General features: G+C 45.3%; 1 protein-coding gene across 1 annotated transcript in view; it reads right to left on the reverse strand.

The window, feature by feature from the left end:
* The window catches only part of PCNX2 (pecanex 2), a 300955-nt gene that overhangs the window by 201204 nt on the left and 79035 nt on the right, over positions 1 to 20716 (reverse strand). Inside the window, exons 11-19 of the mRNA XM_077751690.1 lie at positions 18899 to 19052; positions 18780 to 18812; positions 10647 to 10818; positions 8781 to 8881; positions 7764 to 7769; positions 6434 to 6682; positions 5715 to 5890; positions 3519 to 3642; positions 2460 to 2696 (exon numbers count right to left, since the gene is read on the reverse strand). Of these exons, the coding sequence (XP_077607816.1) occupies positions 2460 to 2696; positions 3519 to 3642; positions 5715 to 5890; positions 6434 to 6682; positions 7764 to 7769; positions 8781 to 8881; positions 10647 to 10818; positions 18780 to 18812; positions 18899 to 19052 (1252 nt within the window). The remainder of the gene's footprint in view (positions 1 to 2459; positions 2697 to 3518; positions 3643 to 5714; positions 5891 to 6433; positions 6683 to 7763; positions 7770 to 8780; positions 8882 to 10646; positions 10819 to 18779; positions 18813 to 18898; positions 19053 to 20716) is intronic.

The raw sequence follows: 20716 nt of genomic DNA on the forward strand, positions 1-20716 counted from the left end.
AGTGAAAAGAAGTTAGTCAGAGAAAGACAAATACCCTATGATTTTACTCATATGTGGGATTTAAGAAATAAAACAAATGAGCAAAGGAGAAAAAAGAGAGAAAGAAAGGGAAACTCAGAAACAGATCCTAACTACAGAGAACAAACTGATGGTCACCAGAGTGAAGGTAGGCAGGGGGATGGGTAAAATAGGTGACAGGGATTAAGGAGGGCACTTGTCATGACAAGTACCAAGTACTGTATGGCAGTGTTGAATCACTAAATTGCACATGTGAAACTACTATAGCACTGTACATTAACTAACCGGAATTAAACAGAAAACTCAAAACAGAAACAAAAAGGTTTAAAAATCTGGGTGTCTCAAAAATTAAAATAGAAAACAATAAAAAAACACATGTGAAAATATACATTTAAACAAACACTGAAACACAACAGAGTGAGCAGACAAAGAATCCTACAGGTAAGCGCTTGTGACCCCTAAATTTTACAGGCAAGCAGGCTTTACCTAAAGCAGAAAGAGATCCTCAGAAGTACAAGGACTCAGGACATAACTATCCAAGTATTTCTCCTGAATAAAATACCTGGGGTCCTGTGACAGCATATAAGAAAGCATTTCATGTTTTGTTTTTTTTTTATTATTTTTATTTCTAGGAGAGAGAGAGAGAGAGAGACAGCATGAGCCGGGGAGGGTCAGAGAGAGAGGGAGTCACAGACTGAAACAGGCTCCAGGCTCTGAGCTGGCAGTCAGCACAGAGCCCGACGCAGGGCTCGAACCCACGAACCGCAAGATCATGACCTAAGCGAAAGTCGGACACTTAACCGACTAAGCCACCCAGGCGTCCCAAGAAAGTATTTCAAAAGAAAGAATGCCAGAAACATTGATTCCTTCTGTAACGACTGCTCTGCATGATGGTATAAATGTATAAACATGGTGACAGAGTCCCCACCGCCACAAAAATTGCCTTAAAAGTGTGCAATTCCTCCTCCTCCTCTTTATTTATGCAAAATAAACTACATATACGAAAGGGACGGAAGGAGTGAGGGAGGAGATCAGGCCAATGAGGGTCACGGACAACTTCCAGGGGGATGCCCTCAGAGACAATCATGTCGCACGCCCCCTCTTCCATAAATGGGAATAAACAACGACCTTTCTGCCACCCACAGCAATGCATTTAATAAGAGTGTAAGTTACTCTTTTGAAAGAGTCAGTTAAGAAGTGTCATTGGCTAGATATTAAAAACCCTTTGGAACATACATTATTTTTATCTACTCTTTTACATTTAATTTTCATTTTATCAGAGGTACCTACTGATTAAAACATTAAATGTGGGATGTCTATAAAGTCAACAAATATGTGTAATATTAATTGATTTTTTTCCTGGATGAAGACGCCCCCGACATTACATGTGTTACGGCCTTCAGACGTTGCGGGCACTCTACAGTTCTACAAGACTGAAAAGGAGCAGGAGCAGTCCCCATCTACAACATCTCATGGCCCAAATTCCACTGCCTGAAGGCTATGCCTTCCAGCTGCTGCTGCTTCGTCCATGTTCCTCCATGTTTCTAGGTGACATGCTTGTTCTGTTCTTTTTATTTTTTTGATTTGTTAACGTTTTATTTATTTTTCAGAGAGAGAGGCAGAGCGCGAGATGGGGAGGGGTAGAGAGAGGGAGACACAGAATCAGAAGCAGGCTCCAGGCTCTGAGCTAGCTGTCAGCACAGAGCCCGACGCACTAGAACCCATGACCCAAGCCAAAGTCGGACACTTAACTGACTGAGCCATCCAGGCACTGTTATTTCATGATCTTTTTCTATTTTAGATTTTATTTGCTGACTTTCCAGTGTGGAAGGCGGGATTAAGACGGCCCCGATGCTCCTGCTCACACACGCACTTCCCTTCCCCCATGTAACTATTATTCCGATCACCACAAGTCCAAAGCATTATGCACAGCTGAGCCACTGCGTGTACAACAGTTACCTCTCATTTTCTGTCACAACGTTTTGTTTTACTCAAGTCAATGCTCATCTTGTGTGTTCACCATTGCGGGACTCTGTTGCTACGTGCCTAAGCCTCAACTTTCTCCATCTGGATGAGTCTAGGGGCCATCTGTTTTCTCGACTTTAAAAGCTGCTCTCTGTCCACACAGCTTCACGCCATTTCATCTCTTTACCGCCTTTTGAGCGATGCTCCAGAAAGCAGGGAAACACATGGGTCCCGCTGACCGCCATGCTGGGTGGAGGCCGAGGGTCAGAATGATGCCACAGAGGCATGTGCAGCGGTGGTGAGACCATGTGGCTTTGATTTCCCTAGCAAATCAGGGATCTTAAGATGTCTTCTAATGCCACCGAGGTCCCACCCTCAGGGCCGTGCTACTCCTGATGTGCTCGGATCCCGCTTACACCCCCACTTAGTTTGCTGAAAGGGAGGACAAGGGCCGGGGCCTGGGTCCTCACTCCTACCTTCACGGCGCTGAAGCAGAGCACGTGCAGCAGGGCAGCCGAGGCGGCGCTCCGGGCCACGCTGTAAACAGCCGACATCATCCCAGAAACGGCTAGAACATAGACACCAATGTTCTCGCGGTCAATAAACGTAAGAAAGTGAAGAGAGGGGGCAGCTTTCCAATACAAAATGTCTGCCAGGGGTGGGGGGCAAAGCACAAGTCCGAGGGATCCGTCAAAGGCACTGGATGACTGTGACTATGAGAAAGAGACAGACCACTTACTAAACACGCAGGAGGAAAGTATTTAGAAAGTATTTAGAAAGGATTGGGGACACCAGACTGTGTGAACAGGTCCCGTGTGGATGTAGGGAGTCCTTGTATGCAGCTGAGAGCTGCTGGCCACAATCAATCTCACGGATGAAGGTTTCCACAGAAGACAGGGGGATAGAGAGAGAGGTTGGTGAAATGAACAAGCAATGCTCGCACACGTGTGTGTGTGTGTGTGTGTGTGTGTGTGTGTGTGTGATGAGGGGGTAGNCCACAGGTGATGGTGGGTCACTAAAGGGACTGACTCCCCGGGGACTGGAGCATCTGGGACATGAAGGCGGCACTGCCTGGCCAGAGGAGGACTGTGCTCTGTCCCAAAACTGTAACAGTGCAGCTGGATAAACCATCCGCATGCCAGGATTCCATGCGTCCCCCAGATCATTTGTTAGGGGAAATAAGAGGTACCAGAGCTGCATTTTATAGCTACTTCCCCGTCACACTCTCTTCCTCAAGTCTGTGTAAGTTGGCTTTCATAGAATCTCCCATTCCTTCTGCTATAATTCATCTGTCTTCTGTCTCAGTTTATTGAGTAGCATGTCAGTGACGTTCAATACTGGTAAGCCTTAATAAAACTAAGGAAATTTGATTTGAAATGCCATATGCCTAAACGTTGGAATTATGTGCTAACAGTGTGCATAAACCACAGTCAACAGTGGGGATGGGGATGGTAGGGAGGTTGCTTCAGCTATTTCTGAAAAATCAGAAAGGCAAACTTCCCATCGTGAAATTGTAGAAACGAGAGTATCTGTACGGTCCTACGCTCTTGCATATTGGTGCTTAAACGTAAGTATGGGACAATCTTCTCTAGGATCACACCAGGGAACTGTTTCAACTTTCTTGTTTTGATACACGTGGTGATTTTCCTGTCATGTTTACTGTGGCAAGAGTTCAACGATATCGTAAAAACATAGAGCACCTGTGAGTAATACACTTCTCGATCAACACAGGCAATAAGACACACATAGTATTTTTTTCAGTTTCTGTTAGTGGAATTCAAGGATATGGGGATGATCTAAGAAATAAATAGAAATTTAATTACAGAACATAGCTATAGGCATCAAAATTTGAATCCATTTCAAATTTCAAGTGAACTGACGACTTCTCTCAACTCTGAGACGCAAACCCAGCAGTGAAGGTTATATGCTCTGCTGTACTCCTCATGGCCAGGACAGGGGCAGAGGGAAGGGGTGATGAGATTGCATTAGTTCACCTTCTCAAGTGCTGTGCATGTGGCAAAAACCGCACCACGAATAAAGAACTCCAGGGAAAAGTACGCGTGTGAAATAATACTAAAAGGCAGGTGAATATTGGAAACTGTTCAACAAAGCTCATAGGGCGCCCGAGTGGCTCAGTCGGTTAAGCGTCCGACTCTGGCTCAGGTCTGTGGGTTCGAGCCCCATGTCGGGCTCTGCGCGGACAGCATGGAGCCTGCGTGGGATTCTCTCTCCCTCTCTCTGTACGTCCCCCACTCACTCTTTCTCTCTCTAAAAAATAAGCTAAGAAAAAAGTATTAGAAATACAGTAGGCAATGAAACGACAACTATGGAAGCAGAAAGGACTGGAGCCAGTGAATCATGGCTTGAAAGAGCTAGGACAGTGGGAGATGGCGGGAAGCCTTGGCCAGAGATACTGTTGTTGTGCATGCAGAACGGAAGCTTCCTGGCCACGGTGGAAGGACGGAAGCCCACATGGAGCCCACGATCTAGAGCCTCGCCAGGATGTATTAGAGAAGGAAATCGCTACCCTTTAAAATCAAAGCCAGGGAGGGAGAGCCCTCACATCTCATGTGTCAGGTCATAGTTCGTGTGAATAAAAAAGTAGCCAAGGGGCGCCTGGGTGACTCAGCCAGTTGAGCATCCGACTCTTGATTGCAGCTCAGGTCATGATCCCAGAGTCTCGGGACTGAGCCCCGCATCAGTGCGGAGCCTGCTTGGGATTCTTTCTCTCTCTTCCTCTGCCCCCTCTCTCCCACTCACTTTCTCTCTCTCTCTCTCCAACATAAAAAAAGAAATATTTTTAAAATTCAGCCAAATGGTTTTTGCATTAGAACAATTAGAAAATTACACTTAAAGTTGCTGAGGTCATTTTGTCCTTTTTCCAAAAGAAATAGAAAAAAGAAAAAAAGGAAAAAAAGAAAAGTCCCTGTGGCTACTGGCAATTTGCCTTGTGAACAGATTTTTTTTCTTAGCGTACCACTGGCAGGGTCTATAATTTTCTCTCACTTCTTCCCTACTCCTCATTTTCCCTGATAATTACCATAAATGCAGAAACTTCTGGCACAGTTCCATTTCTTTCCAAGCAACATTTATAAATTAAAACATTGTAACTTGGCTTGTTTCTTTTCTTTAATGTGAATAATGATACTCATTGTTATTCTATCCTATTACTATTACAGGTTTAATTTGAGAGAGAGAGAGAGAGAGAGAGAGAGAGAGAACACACAGAATTAAATAACTTGGAAATATACTTGAAACCTGCGCAGTTGATGTGAACGTATATGTTGTGTGTTTCCAAAGTGCCATATCTGTGTATTAACTAATTGTCCTGACGATGGAGATGGACTATACCGAGCCCCGGAAACAGCCTTCATAGATGACACACAGAGAAGACAAATGTAAGGTCTCACCGGACAGAGGAGAGGGGTACATTCCAGTAACCAGTCACAAAACCTCCCTCTTCCAAAAACACTTCCAAGGGGGTATTATTGAATCTGCATTATTGGAGGTGGGGGGTTATGGTCCAAAGGACTAACAGAAAACAGAAAACTCTCAGATCTGAAAGGGATCTAGGCAGTGCCTGGGGTCGTGCTACCAATGTGACAGCCACCGCACCCTGCCCAAGCCCTTGCTATGTCTGGAACTCCTTGCTTCACTGGGTGACCCCACGGTACCACTGCACACCTCTAGCCCAAACCATCTTACAGGTCTTGGCCACGACTAGTTATTACAGCTCCGACAGCGACCCATCACTGCCTGTACCTCCAGCCCCCGAGCATTTCTTCTCGTTCTCCTCCCCCATCTCCGGGTACAGGTGGTGAGGTGCACACTCAGGGCACACTCTAGCTTTGCTCCTGTTCCTTTTGAAGTACAAAATAAGACACTGAAGGCCTTTTGGCTTCCTCAGCTGGGGGATAATTACAAAGACAGCTTTGTAATTGTAACCCCTCATTGGCTTTCACTGAAGTTGCCCTAATGGAAAGTATTAAAAACTTCCAGCCCAGAGGTCGCCATGTCTGACTGAGCACAGGCAAGGAATACTGACTCAGAGGTCCCTTCACCTCCCTCCCGAAAATAAAAAGAAAGAATTGTTCCTTATAACGAAAGAGAAGTGCCCACAGGGATATGCTGAATATCTACGAGGGGTCATAGCAGGGAAAATTATGAGAAAATTACCCTCAGTGTTTCTTTGTCTTTAACTTACCATCTCCCACCCCAGGGCCCAGCCCCAGCCCGTAAAAGCAAGTCCCTGCCACTGACTCTGTCTTTCTTCTTATGTTCCCAAGTTCAGCCCCCAAGTTCCCTGCCTTGGATCAACATACATCCCACCTGCTTGCATTGTTCTAATATGTAATTGAGAGGTTTCCCTTTGAGATGTTCCTCTCCTTGCATTATATAAGAGAAGGAGCCTCTCCATCTTTCCTGCCCACCCGATTTCCACCTGACTCACCTCCCACCACTGGCTCACTTCAACCCCTTCTGCCCTGGGAGACAGAGGAGGCGGGGTCTGCTCCCCGCTCCTTTCCTGCTTCCCTTCCTCGGCTGCCTCTTCTCCCTCTGATGGGTTGAGGGTGTTGAGCTGAAAGCAAGAGCGGCAGCGGGTAACAGCAATATCATCAATAAGGTACCATCCTAAGAAATATTTCGCCTTTCCCAGCACCAGCCAGAGGAGCACCGCAGCACGAGAGGCAGAGAGCACCTTTAGACCACAGGATAGAAAACGAGGTCACATGTGCTAAGTTCCTGTTTCTCTCCTGTCCTTTTTCTTTTTTTAAGTTTATTTATTTAATTTAAGAGAAAGAGTGTGTAAGGGAGGGGCAGAGAGAGGGAGAGAGAGAGAGAGAGAGAGAGAATCCCAAGCAGGCTCTGCACTAATGCTGTCTGCACAGAGCCCGATGCAGGGCTGGATCCCAGGAACCGTGAGATCATGACCTGAACGAAAATCAAGAGTTGGATGCGTAGCTGACTTAGCCACCCAGATGCCCCTCTTGTCCTTTTTCTTAAATGCTTCTTGTTAAATGGACTGAATTACGTCCCTCCAAAACAGTACCTGTAAATGTGACTTCACTTGAAAATCGGGTCTTTGCCCATGATCCCATTATGATGAGGTCATTAGGATGGGCCCTGATCTAACAATAATCTTGATGTCTTTATAAAAAGGGGGAATTTGGACATTTGGACACAGAGACAGACACACACAGAGGGAAGACGAAGTGGACACACATAGGGACAGGCCATCTATGAGCCAAAGAGGGAGGCCCGGGACAGGCCCTTCCCTCGCACCTTCAGAGGTTTTAGACTTCTGGCCCCCAGAACTATGAGACAATACATCTCTGATGTTCTCAGGGACCTATTAGCGGTACTTTATTACAGCAGCTATCGGAAAACACACACTCCTTTTTCTTCCCAATAGCCTTTCATTCCCTCCTGATTTTTTCTTCTCTCCCTGTTAGTTTCTGGACCTAACAATGGCAGATTATTACCCACTCAGCTCCCTTGGTAAAGAGGGACAGAAGGTGGAGAGGTTCCATAAAGAAGAATGAATGACTTTGAATTGCCCTTGCTTCCTCCCATCAAGTCAGAAAAACAGTATACACCTCTGCCGCCTTCCTCTCATTCCTAGTTGCTCTACATTTGTTCCACAATCTTTTCCTGCTCGGTGCAAATTAGTGTGTTTAACACATTCACTCCATAGGGATTGCTATTGTTCTAGTTTTTCATTTTTCTGTATCCCAGAAGTCATTTAGTTGGCTTGCTGGATTATTTATTGCTGTTCTTACTTGTCGCTGTTGACAAGCAGACAAAAAATACTTATGACGGAAAAGCTTTAATGAGGGAAAGGGAATTCCAGATAGAAAGATAAGAAAGGCCATATTCCCTGCCCTGTCTCCACTCCTCAGTGGAATTGGTTTGAAGAAAAATAAACTGAGAATATACATCGCCAGTAGCTTATTTGAGAACAGGGGTTTCTGCCAAAAGTAAAATCGCACCAAGTACATTAAGGTCTTACTTCTGGGGCCCTAATAACATGTCGCATTCTGACACAATGGCCGATTTGCTATGCCAAAGGCTACACTTCCTGCAACGCCATTGGCTTGTTTATAGTAGCGAATTAAGTAAAGGGAGAAATGATGGAGACACCCACGTTCAGAAAAACAATTTCTAAATGGAATGTATGCCCTGCTTTTCTTCCTTTTTCTACAAATCACCTTCCAGTGGTGCTTAGGAAGTTCCTACTTACTGAAAGGCTGAGGCAAACAGGCCAAAAAGGACTCTAAGCTTTCCCTGTGCTCGTGCGTTCATCCATTCAACAAACATGTCTTTAGTGCCTGTATTTACCAGGCACAGTGCAGGGTGCTAGGGGTTCAGCGTGAGAAAGGAGGCACAGGCTCCATCATGCATGGATCGAAGCCACCAGCACACAAGCTAGTGAGGGAGCAGACGTTAGTCAAATATCACACATGCAGCCGAGGACTCTGCAGTGGGTTTGGGGCTCTGAAAAGGATGGGTTATGGGGGGATAGAAGATGGGCCTGAGCTTAGGGGAATGGACCATCAACTAGCACAGTCAGGGGGGTTGGGGCACCACAGAAGAGGAACACAGGACATGAGGGTGAGATGAAGAGGTGCCGGGGTAGTTAGGGTTCCAGGTCAGGACACAAATCCTGTGACCTGTAAGAGGTGGAGCTCTATCAACACTAACCCGTACTCGAGATTCTGGGAAAAGATGGTCATGGGGAAACCCAGATTGAGTGTGGGGTGCAGACAGGGAAGACAACAACATTATGACACAGACACCGCTTTCTTGAACGTCTTCCAAAATGCTTCCATGCCCCCTCCACCTCTGATCCCCAGCCCCTCTTGTGCGCTTGAGCTCTGGACCCCAGCACTGCTGCTCGCTAAGAAGACAACAGAAGAGGTTGGTCCCCAGCGTGCACAGCCATGACTGGGCATCTGTGTCTGCTCACACTCTGCCTTTTTCACTGCAGCTAATCACAGGAGGGAGATGGGTGAGCACATTTATAAGAAGATAAAAGTAACGGAAAGTCTTTCTTGGGGTGTGTGCATGCATGTGTGTGTGTGTATGTGTGCATGTGTGTGTGTGTGTGTGTCTAACTGATAGAACATCAAGTAATATAAAAAGATAAGGTGAAAAATATCAGAAAGGATAAAAGCAAATATTCTTGGTGAAAAGGCCCTGCCTGGGAGCCTAATCACGGGATCAGTTCTTCTTGTGTTTTCCCCAATATGTTTCCATTTCCTACTTGAGCTCAGAGGTTCTTTGAACGTGGTGCCTAACTCTCTGGTATTAAGATGCTACTCAGCCCCTCTCATGATGTAACAGGAAGAGAGATGTTGAGGGCACAGACAAAGGTGGGCTTGTTGGGGGCTGGGCATGGGGGAGTGAAGAGTTTGCTACCAATACAACAGGAAGAGGAATAGGGAGATGGTGGTTGGGGAGGTGAGTCAGGGGGTGGATTCACCTACAAGGAACACAAAGATATGCCATATTGGGGGGTCCTTTCCAGTCCCACTAGAGAGACTCAGGAAGCTGTCTTGTGGGCCAGGGAAAGAATGATATGGGACCCATGGCTTTGAAAATCTCCTCCTGAATAAGATATCCAACCGGAAAGCAACAGCTCCAGGGTTATCAACCCATCTGGGCAACACGATCACAGCCAATCACAGGCCGGTGTGGGTGTCAACCCCCGGATGTCGTGGCAAGAACTCTCAGAGCACTGGCAGGCAAGCCCTCAGAGCCGCAGGCAATCCTGGGGTGGCCTCTTCACCTAACGATGATGATAATGCCTAGTACCCAGTGCCAGGAACTGTTCTATGTGTTTAAATACACTGACTTATTTCAAAGGTGCACCAGCCCCTGAGGTGAGTACCATTTTTCCCCCACAGTACAGTAGATCTTTTCTCAAGGTCACATAACTAGTAAGGGGGCAGAGCTAGAATTAAACGGCCGGGCACCTGGCTCCAGCATTGGGGCTGGTGCCCCGTGTAAATGGAGCACATCGCATTAAACACTGCCTGGACCTTACAGTGCACAGACTCTACCTGGCCGGAGAACCATACACTCAAGTGTTACTAGAATGTCTGTACCACTTGGATGCTGGGACGGCCACCCAGGTGGCAAAACTCCTCACCCCGTGGAGCTCCACTGATGGCTCCCACCAGTCACTGCAGCAACCAGCCTTCAGATACTACAGTGTTGCAGGGCGCCTGCGTGGCTCAGTCAGTTAGGGGGCCGAGTTTTGCTCAGGTCATGATGTCACAGTTTATGAGTTCAAACCCTATGTCCGACTCTTTGCTGACAGCCCGGAGCTTGGAGCCTGCTTCGGAGTCTGTGTCTCGCTCTATCTCTCTCTGCCCCTCGCCCACTCACACTCTTTCTCTCTGTCTCTCAAAAATAAACATTAAAAAAAAAGATATTACAGTGTTGCAATACCACAATCCTTCAGAATAATTCAGCTATTGGATGTGCTGGGGCTGCAGCTCCCAGACCATCTTCTAAAGGTATACAAGCCAAAAGAGAAATGCGTATCTCTTCATCCGATAATCAGATAAGGAAGTTTTCTCCAACTGGAAATTCAGAATATAAAGGAGAGAGTTATCCTCCCTCCTCTATATCCTTCCCCACACCCCAAATTCACTCACCTATTAGAAGGTCCCTAGCCGACTGGAGGGACCTCGGAGAGAAGAGCTTCAGGCCATAGACAATGTAAGTGGGAGGGTGCCGGGCTTTGGCCCCTGTATCAAGAAGCAAAATAAGGCCACACAGCACACAAAAATAGATTGGTCTGCTATATGTTATGATTTGGTTGTGTCCCTAGAAAACAAACACAATTTCTGAATGGTACCTATTATTTTGATTAAATGACAAAAACCTCATAATCAGTCATTTATATCATATCATACAAAATACCATAAAACATTCTCCCCTTCCCCCAGCACAATTCATGTACACAAAACCCCAGGAAAAGGAAAAAAAACACTCTGATACTTGTTCTGACAATTAAGAAGAAGAGTATCAAAAAGAATGTTATGCCTCTCAGACTCAGCAAGATTTAGCTGGAAATTTAATCACCATCGTTAGCTACACTCTATATTGAATCAATGCTTCCCTAACAGCGAAACTTCCATTTGTATTGTTCATTTCAAATGCAAAACTAATACAAGCCATTATTTGCTCTACATGGTCTAACTTGAGCCCCACTATTATTAAGAAATAGAGTTATAAGTTGTAGGCTTTGGTTTCCTTGTCTTAAAAAACAAGACACTACAGATGCAAAGTTATACCCACAGAGTCTGCATTAAATGCCTCAGTGTAACACAGGAGAATAATCCAATTCCTGAAACCTCACCATTTACATACATTTTCCTTTGAGGGGGACCAAAAACTTAACAGATTTCATCTTAGCCCTCAAAAGATTGTTACGAGGAGAAGTACACACATGTTTGTTCTTCTCCTTGAATAGACAGAAAAACTACAGAAAAGATACAACACCAAACTTTCCAGGGCGAAAGCCAATGAAGAATTTACATGTCACAAATCAGTGCACAATTCAAAAGGCTCAAAACACCAACAAAAATGAACTAGGAGGAGAATATTCTTTGCAATTCATGAACTACTCTGGGTATAAAAAGTACAGATTAAAGTGATACGGCTTTGGGTGTGAATTTTTAAAGTCACTGCCTTGAACGTGTTATATTTAGAAACGCAATTTAAATTGCCACAGCTTCTATAATAGACACAGTCCTATTCTGAGACCATCTTTTAATAGGAAGGAAAACACAGGCGGTCTGTAGGGGCTGGCTATGTTTGGCCCCGAGTCCAGACTCAGTCTTAAAGAATATTTGCACTCTTATGAAATTTCCTTTTGAATCCAACTGGGTCATAGATTAATGGGTATGGGAATACGTTTTCTGCATTAAAAAAAAAAAAAATCGAAACTAAAGCCTAAGTGAGATCGTAATGCATTTCTTATCAAGTGAAAAGCAAAATAACTTTGGTTGCTACAGATAGAGACAGTATACAAACACACCAGACATTCCTCAAAGTGACACCATATAGGAGATATAATTAAAGAGCTACCTCCCAGTTGTCCTGATTCTTTCTTTTCTTAAAAGGTTTAAAAATACATTTTCTAGGAATTGAAAGTCTGGCTTTGAACAAGTCTGCATATCATCTTAAATCTGCCAAGTCAAACTTTGTTAATGGGCAGAGGAGTGCTTCCTTGTCATTGTAATTTATGACACAAAATGTCAGGCTGGCTCCCTCCCAAAGGGCCTGCCCTCATCATCCGCTAACGCCTCACCTCACCGTATGTTTTGGGTCCCCAGACCATTCTAAGCATGACCCTAACAGGTGGCACAGACATCGCTTTTATTTTCCTTCATTCCTAAGAGCATCCCCTAATAAAATTCCCCTGCTCTCCAATTCCTTTTTTCCCATACGAATCAATCATCAGACCCCTGAGGATTGCTTTTTCTTTTCCTCAATAGCAAAAATTCCACTAGATCCACTAGGTCAAGTCTGATCAGTCTTTTTTTTTTTTTTTTTAACAACTCCTCCAACGATTTCCCTAAAATGCCCTGGGGAAGGGGGGGGCACCCCTGACATCCGCTGTGGGGCATCCGGAGGCTGTCTGCGCATGTGTCTGATTTCCTACCAGCCCCACCCATGTGTACAAGGTCTGGGCCCCACTGGGGTCGCAGCGCAGCTTCTAGAAGGGTAAAGGGGGAAAATCAACACTTCCGGAGACCCCATCTCTGGAGAATCATGGTGCACGTGGTTAAGGAGACACGGCCATTAGAATCAACCCCATAGCAAGACAGCGGGCTGGTCAAAGGCTTCAAACTTGGTAAAAAAACACACACACACACACACACACACAAAATTTGTTTATTGTAAGGGAAGACGGGGTATTAGAGAACCTGGGGTGCAGCTGGGCCTTGCGGTGAGTAAATCAGGGCTGTCAACAGCCAAGTCACACTGCCACCATCCCATCTCTGCTGTCTGCAAGTGCCAGCCCTGGGCTCTCTGCACCCTCAATCCACAGGGCAGGAAAGAGACCCCTTCATACCTATGGAGTCTGCACACGTTCTCCTCTGGCCACATTCAGGGACCCATTATTTGTGGGCCGGTGGGAATGGCAAGGGCGCCAAGAGCTAACATTTGTTCTGCCTTTCCTGTGCCCCAGGCACCATTCTATCCACATGGCCAATCCTTGGGACACACAAAGAAATACTTATTATTCTCGTTTTGCCAAGGGTAAACTGAGGCATAAGCTTTAATAATAATTTTTCACGAAATTAAGAAATTTGTCCCCGGTTTCCCAGACAGAAAGAAGTATGGCAGAGCAAGGCTGAGCATGGCCTCCTGGCCTCCTGGCCACATGTGGGCCCCTAACAACAACCGGGCAGAGGAGCCCATTGGGCACTGGGCCCTTCCAGGCCCAAGGACCCTGCCTGACATCACTAAATTTCACTCATAATTTCCATTCTTGAAACATATAATGTGAATGTGACTCGTGTGAAGCAAACATATAGAGAGCATGAAGAACAGCGTTAGTAATAGTTGGGGGGTGTTCAGCCCAAATATCCATCAATTGATGAATGGATAAAGAAGATATGGTTTACATACACAATGGAATACTACCTGGCAATGAGAAAGCATGAAATCTTGCCATTTGCAACAACGTGGGTGGGACTGGAGGGGATTGTGCTGAGTGAAATTAGTCCATCTGAGAAAGGCAGATATCATAGGTTTTCACTCATATGTGGAACTTGACAAACTTAACAGAGGACCACAGGGGAAGGGAAGGAAATAGTTTCAAACAGACAGGCAGAGAGGGAGGCAAACTGTAAGAGGCTCTTAAATACAGAGAACAAAGTGAGGTTGATGGGGGGGCGAGAGGGGAAAATGGGTGCTGGGCATTGAAGAGGGCACCTGTTGGGGGGAGCACTGGGTGTTGTATGTAAGCGATGAATCACGGGAATCTACTCCTAAAGCCAAGAGCATGCTGTACACACTGTATGTTAGCCACCTTGACAATAAATTATATCAAAAAAAAAAAAAGACTTTGAACTCTAGAAGGTAGAGAGGATTAATGTAGAACATTAACAGCATGCTCTGCCCACCCATCTGGGGCACTGTTCACTGACGTGAACCCCTATTGCTAAAACAGGAGTTGGCTGTTTCATAGTTTGTTACCATGGTACCAGTTTCTTTACTCAGATACCTCTTCGCGCCTGGTGATGAGTTCTTTTTACTTTAGCATTAGCCATTCAGTGGGCCAGAGCATTTTTAACTATACACTTCAGTGCTTCTTGAATGTAAAGCCAAAGGAGGAAAGGTGAGGAGCAGGCACCCACTGCCCTACAGACAGCTGAGCCCTGGTAAAACCAGAGTCAGTATTTATTCTGTGACTCACACTTGGGGTATATACGAGAATCCAAAGCACTTGAGGGAAAGCAGTATAGGCGATAAGCAGCAACCAAAAGGTCCAATAATTCCCAACAGCTGACTATTAAACTGCTACTTCAGGAGCGCCCAGGTAGCTCAATTGGTTGAGTGTCCAACTTTTGGTCTCAGCTAAGGTTGGGATGCCAGGGTCATGGGATCAAGCCTAGCTTCAAACTCCATGCTGAGCGTGGAGCCTGCTTAAGGCTCTCTCTCTTCCTCTGCCCCTCCCCTTCTCCCTTCCTCTCATTCTCTAAAAATAAAACAAATATAAATAATAAAATAAAATGCTACTTGAGTCTAAATATGATAGAGATTTGACAAGTTACTTTAAAAATTGAAAAGATACAGGCAAGTGAGTTTCTGAAAGCTTAGTTTATAATTTAATTTAGTTTATAATTTAATTTCACAGAATGATATGTTTTGGGGCCAATTTCATAGCTTTCAGGTCTGTAAATCTTGACGAATGGGTCAACGCAGTTGTCCAACCAAGGGGGCGGTGAAATGGTCATCAAATGGCACCCAACCACTCTACCACCTTCTATTTTACACTGTCCCAGGTAACCTCAGTATTTCCCTCAATGACAGTGAAAGACAGGGGGAAGGGTGATCGCCTAAGTTCTGCCCTGATTTCATGGCAGAAATTCAGTACAAAAGAATCAAAGAAAGCAATTTGGAGCGGCTCATGTTGGAAAGAATACTATTTTTTTGAGCAAATGAAATACACAACCAAAGCAATAAACCTAATTTAACTTTCAATCAACAGCCACCAAGACTCGGTTGACCTTCTTATTTCAAGGATTGAGGACTGAGAAATATTTTTATAGGTCATTCAATATCATTCCTCTGATAAACACCTTCCCACCCAGGTGATCAAGGTCAACACCAACAGCGGTAAGTGACGTAGACAGTACATACCCTCAACATACGTGATGAAAATGGCCTTTCCCCTCTATGGTCTTGCTCCCAAAATCGTATAGCCCCAGTCTAATCATAAGAGAGACATCAGATAAATCCCGACTGAGGGCAGTCTAAAGTCCCTGATCAGTACTCCTCAAAACTGTCAAGCTTATCAAAAAATAAGGAAAGTCTGAGAAGCTGTCATGATAAATAAATGGAATGTGGTATTCTGGATGAGGTCCTCAAACAGAAAAGGCACATTCAGTTAAAACTAAGGAAATCTGAGTAAAATATAGACTTGCATTACTAATAATGTATCAACACTGGCTCACTAATTGGGACAAACGTGGCATACTGATGCAAGAGGTACATAAGTAGGGAACTGTGTGGAGGGCTTGTGTACTGTCTTCCCCAGTGCTCTGCAAATGTAAAGCCATTCTAAAATCAGAAGAGTATTTACAAAAACCATTCCCGGTGATTCAGGAAGTGGTACCAAATGTCTTCACTGTACAGCAGCCATCGTTCATTGAGTAGAACACATAACAAGATACAGCCCTTGCCCTTTGGAGTTTAGACTGTGAGCAAGGAAACAAGATAAATACGCAGAGTGGACGGAGAAAGGGAAAGCAATGTTTACAGAGGACTTAGTATATTCGAGGCCCTGCGCTGGGCTCATTACATATATTGTCCAATCCAGTCTTTACCAACTCCAACTGAGGGCTCTCTTATGCATAGTTTACCCACCAAAAAGTTGCCAAGATTTGTCGAGAGCTTCCGCAGTACCAGATCCTGTGCTGAGCACGTGAGTACCATATCTTGTTCAACGGCCTTACAATCCTCTTTCATTATTTCCTCTCTCACGAATGAAAACCCTAAGATGCAGAGAACTAACCTGCCCAAGATCTCATAGTGTGTATGTGGTCAGGCTGGATTCAAATCCCTAAACCTGCATGTTACCCCAGCGTTTCTCATGGATCATTTGAGATCGCCACCACCATCATCACTGAGGGATCGGGGGAGGCAGTACATGCAGATGCCCAGGCGCTGCCTCAGCCACACTAACTCTGAGTCCCTGCAGGTGCAAGGGAACGCACCTGAGTCTGGTTCTGTGCAGGAGATGACAGGGTTGTTTTCTGCTGCCTCTTATAGATCCTACTGAACTTTGCTTCCCAGATGATCAGTGATTACTGCTGGTTAGACCCGTGTACACATCAGGGTAAGCCAGTTTAAAGCCTCATCATCCATCCACTACTTTATTACCAGTCACTCTGGCCCTAGTATCCACCTGAACCATCATTCTTTAAGCTCTCCTAGACCTGTTTTCTTTTATAACCAGACACATTTCTTTTGGGCCCAGGGTCTATTGTACCATATCTATTAGCACATCATTAATTCTCCCTTTATATCTGAAATATACAGTGTGATGCAAAATTGTGGCTATTTTTTGCTATCTTCTGATTGTAACAACTTGCTCAAAATCTGCCACCTGTGTGCTCCAGAAGGAAACAAAAAAGAAAAGTCAGTCAATCACATTCAGGGCAAGAATCGCCTGAATTTGTTAATAACGCTTCCCCCCAACAATTGTACAAAACAATGTTGTTTCTGGAAAGCACTTTGGTGGTTCCTCTGAAGACCGGGGCTGATGTTGGCAGCAGGCCTGAAAGCCATCTCTGCGCCCAGCCTTGGTTTGCTCCCCGACCACCTCCTCACTGAGGCGTCCACATTTACAAACTGGAGATAAAACGAATTCACCTTCTAAATGCCCACATGGTTCAGTCAGATTGCAAGAGGAAACATTTTGCAGCTACCATATTTTCTCTCCCCACCAGAACTGTTAAAAAAAAAAAAAAAAAGCCAAATCAAATCAGAGACCCATCTACTTAGAAACCTGTATACACGAATTAATAAACACATGCCTGGCTATGTCTTGTTAGGACAGTAAGAGAAGTCACCTCTTAACTCTCTCACTGTGACATGCTTGCTTGGAGAAAGGTATAGCGGCTTGACCGAGTCCTCAAGGAGCCAGACCAACGGAGACAATATAACTGTAACCTAGAGCGATGACACAGGGCCGCTGCTAACAGACACGTCAAACCCACGGGGCTTATACAGCTGTCCTCGCCATCCACCTTTACTAGCATCTTCTGCATTACTGCTGCAGGTACACGCGGGAAATGAATGTTTAATAGCATATCACACCCCTCCCCCAAGCCACCCAGGAAAACAGTGACACTGAAGTGCCGTCCCTAGAAAGGAGGGCTTATTTACTGAAGCAGAAGGAGATGTGGCATCCAGGGTGGGCTCGAACAAAAAAGTTCAGAGCTCTGCATCTCCGCTCCACCACCTAACCCAGATTTCTGACAATAATCACAACAATACATCTTAATACCCTAATTATGCTGCTTCTACTCATCTTGACATTCAGACTCCAGAATAAAAAGAAGATGTATTATATGTAAACCAATTACGGGGAACAGAGGAATTTAACAAGATAGCAATGTATGCCATGTGATCGTCCAATTATAAGCTTTTCTTAATTACTATGAGCTAAACATGAGCTCTCACTGATTTAAAAGCAGTCCTAGATTCTGCATATGAATTTTTTAAAAGCACAGTGGAGGGAAGATCAAGCTTCCTTTCTCTGGTTTCTTGGGGACCCACAGCTCACCCTAACAAAGGAGGGAAAGCCCTCTACAAGCTGAGAGGTCCGCCAGGCCAGGGCTTAGAGCAAAGGCATGTGGGAGCCAGGGTACCTGCGGGGACAGTACAAGACCCTGTCGCTCAGCACCCACAGGTCAGGATTGGTGAACCCAGGGTCTCAGCTCCAAATCAGCCCAACATTATGTGAGAAAATCGAATTCAACAATACTCTTGAAAATGTGGACTTGGAGGAAATTAACTTCATGTAAAGAGAATAATGGTTCGTGCTTCTACAACTGAAATGACCACTAATGATAGCTCCCACCTACTAAGCAATGTCTCTGTTCCAGGCACCGTTTTAAGGAATTTCAATAGATTATTTAATCTCTACAGGCATTTTTATCATCCTCATTTGCATGCAGAGAAACAGAGACGTGGCAAGTACCCCTATCTTCTTGAGAGTTCCACGTTCAAGTGGAGGAACCAGGAAACCAAAGCAGGCCGTCTGACTGCAGAGCTTGGCCTTGCCCCACAGGGCTGCACGTCTGCTCTGACATGCGTCCAGCGGGATAGATAAGACCCTCCCACCCTTTACTCCCCCCACACTGCCACTCACACCACGCTCTCAGATCGAGTCTGAAATTGTCAACCATGCCTTCATATTTCTATTTATATATGCAATAGATGCACACTGATATGTGTTTTGCCTCCTGAACAGATTTTGTTCCCCTCTCTTCAACACAAGCAGACGAAGACAAGCTACTTGCCTGTTACTCGAAACTTACGTGTATTGGCGAGGCGGGGTCAGGCTGAACGCTCTAGAACACAAATCAGAAGTGTCTGTGTCATCATCTCATGATTTCAAGGATATATTAGTGATGGTAAGAATTAGATGAGGTCTTGCCTTTAACAGGGAATACTGGCAGCTGGCCATGACAAGGCAGAAGAGGAGCACCCACATGTCTTTGCAAAAGCCTTGGTTCAAGGTCAGAAATCCGAGTAGGGAAACCAGGACAATGAGTAAAACTGCCAGCACGTTTTCCTTGACATCTTCAGTCCTGGGGAAAATAAATAAGAACCAAAGAAGCAAAGGGTGAGTCTGTTTCTAAAGAATATGCCTGAATGCTTCTCAAATGACCGACATCAACAGTAGAATAGCTGGCTGTTTAAGCTTTTGAAGTCTGCCTTTGTATGTAGTAACAGTATTTTAAGGTGTCTTTCTTTCATTATTCTTGTATTTTATAAGCAAAATCCCTGTTTTAATCCCAGACTTCTGTTCTTGAAAGAAATGAAATATAATTCCATTGAGTCTCCCTGACCACTAAGCTGGGTTTCCCGCGGGGAGAAGAGTTAACTATTCCACCTACAACAGTGAAATGTGTTTCAGACAAAGAGCTGTGTTGGTTCCTTTATGGGGGTGGGGGAGTTGCATTAACACCTGGTGAAAGCGGGAAACCCCTTCCAGATACAATCTCCTCCGCCAGAACCTGTTTCCCAGTTTCTTTTTTTTTTAAATAGTTTATTGTCAAGTTGGTTTCCATATAACACTCAGTGCTCATCCCCACAAGTGCCCCCCTCCATGCCCATCTCTTCCCTTCCCCTCCCCCCCCACTCCCATCAGCCCTCAGTTTGTTCTCGGCATTCAAGAGTCTCTCATGGTTTGCCTCTCTCCCTCTCCACTATTTTTCCCCCCTTCTTCTCCCCCACGATCCTGATTCTCCGTTAAGTTCCTCCTAATCCTCCTATATGTGCAAACATATGGTAGTTGTCCTTCTCTGCCTGACTTATTTCACAGGAGAGCAATCCCTGCAGAGCTGACGTGCAGAGGGCCTGACTGGGGTGGGTCATGACCACAGTCTTACTGTGTGGCGTTCTCTTGAGTGACCTTCGCATAAGAGGTGTGAGAGGCAGAGGCGGGCTCATGGGAGGCGGGCATGCTGTCGCTGGGTGTGAAGGTAGACAAGGTAAGGGAGCTTTAGGATGCTGAGACATGGGGATGAAGGTTGGCTCTTGGAGGCTAAGTAGGATGGGGGGGGGCACGCAACAAGGACAGAGGAGGCTGTTAGACAGGTCCAAGCACTTGGTATGGCTTGGTACTGACAACGTTTGAAGACGATCAGTGGCTGGGACTACGACTTTAGAGGTGAAAGACTTCTGTGGGAGGAGTCTTTCCATGCAGGGCATAGCGATGGGCAGAAGAGGCTGAAATGGAGTGAGGGAGGACGGTGTGGACCACAAGATCAGGAGTTCAGATGGGTCAACCCCAAGAATGCTGAGCATATTTTTTTTAATGTTTATTTATTTATTTTGAAAGAGAGAGAGCATGAGCGGGGGAGAGGGGCAGACGGAGTGGGAGAGAGAAAATCTTAAGCAGGCTCCACACTCAGCACAGAGCCCGACACGGGGCTCAACTCACAAACTGTGAAACCATGGCCTGAACCGAAATCAAGAGTCAGATGCTTAACCGACTGAGCCATCCGCGTGCCCCCAAAATGCTGAGCATATTTTTTACCTCGCCAGTTGTCGCTCAGGTACATACTGGTCTCTCCCATAAAAGATTTTCAGAAAGGGACTGGCAAGCAGGCACTCCTGCGTGTTTTCAAATTAATATACTTTATTTTCTAAGAGCAATTTCAGATTCACAGCAAAACTAAGGGAAAGTACAAAGAGTTCTCACATAGCCCCACCCTGAAGACACACACACACACACACACACACCCCT

Source organism: Crocuta crocuta, unplaced genomic scaffold, assembly GCF_008692635.1.
Source record: "Crocuta crocuta isolate KB4526 unplaced genomic scaffold, BGI_CrCroc_1.0 scaffold59, whole genome shotgun sequence".
Lineage (NCBI taxonomy): Eukaryota > Metazoa > Chordata > Mammalia > Carnivora > Hyaenidae > Crocuta > Crocuta crocuta.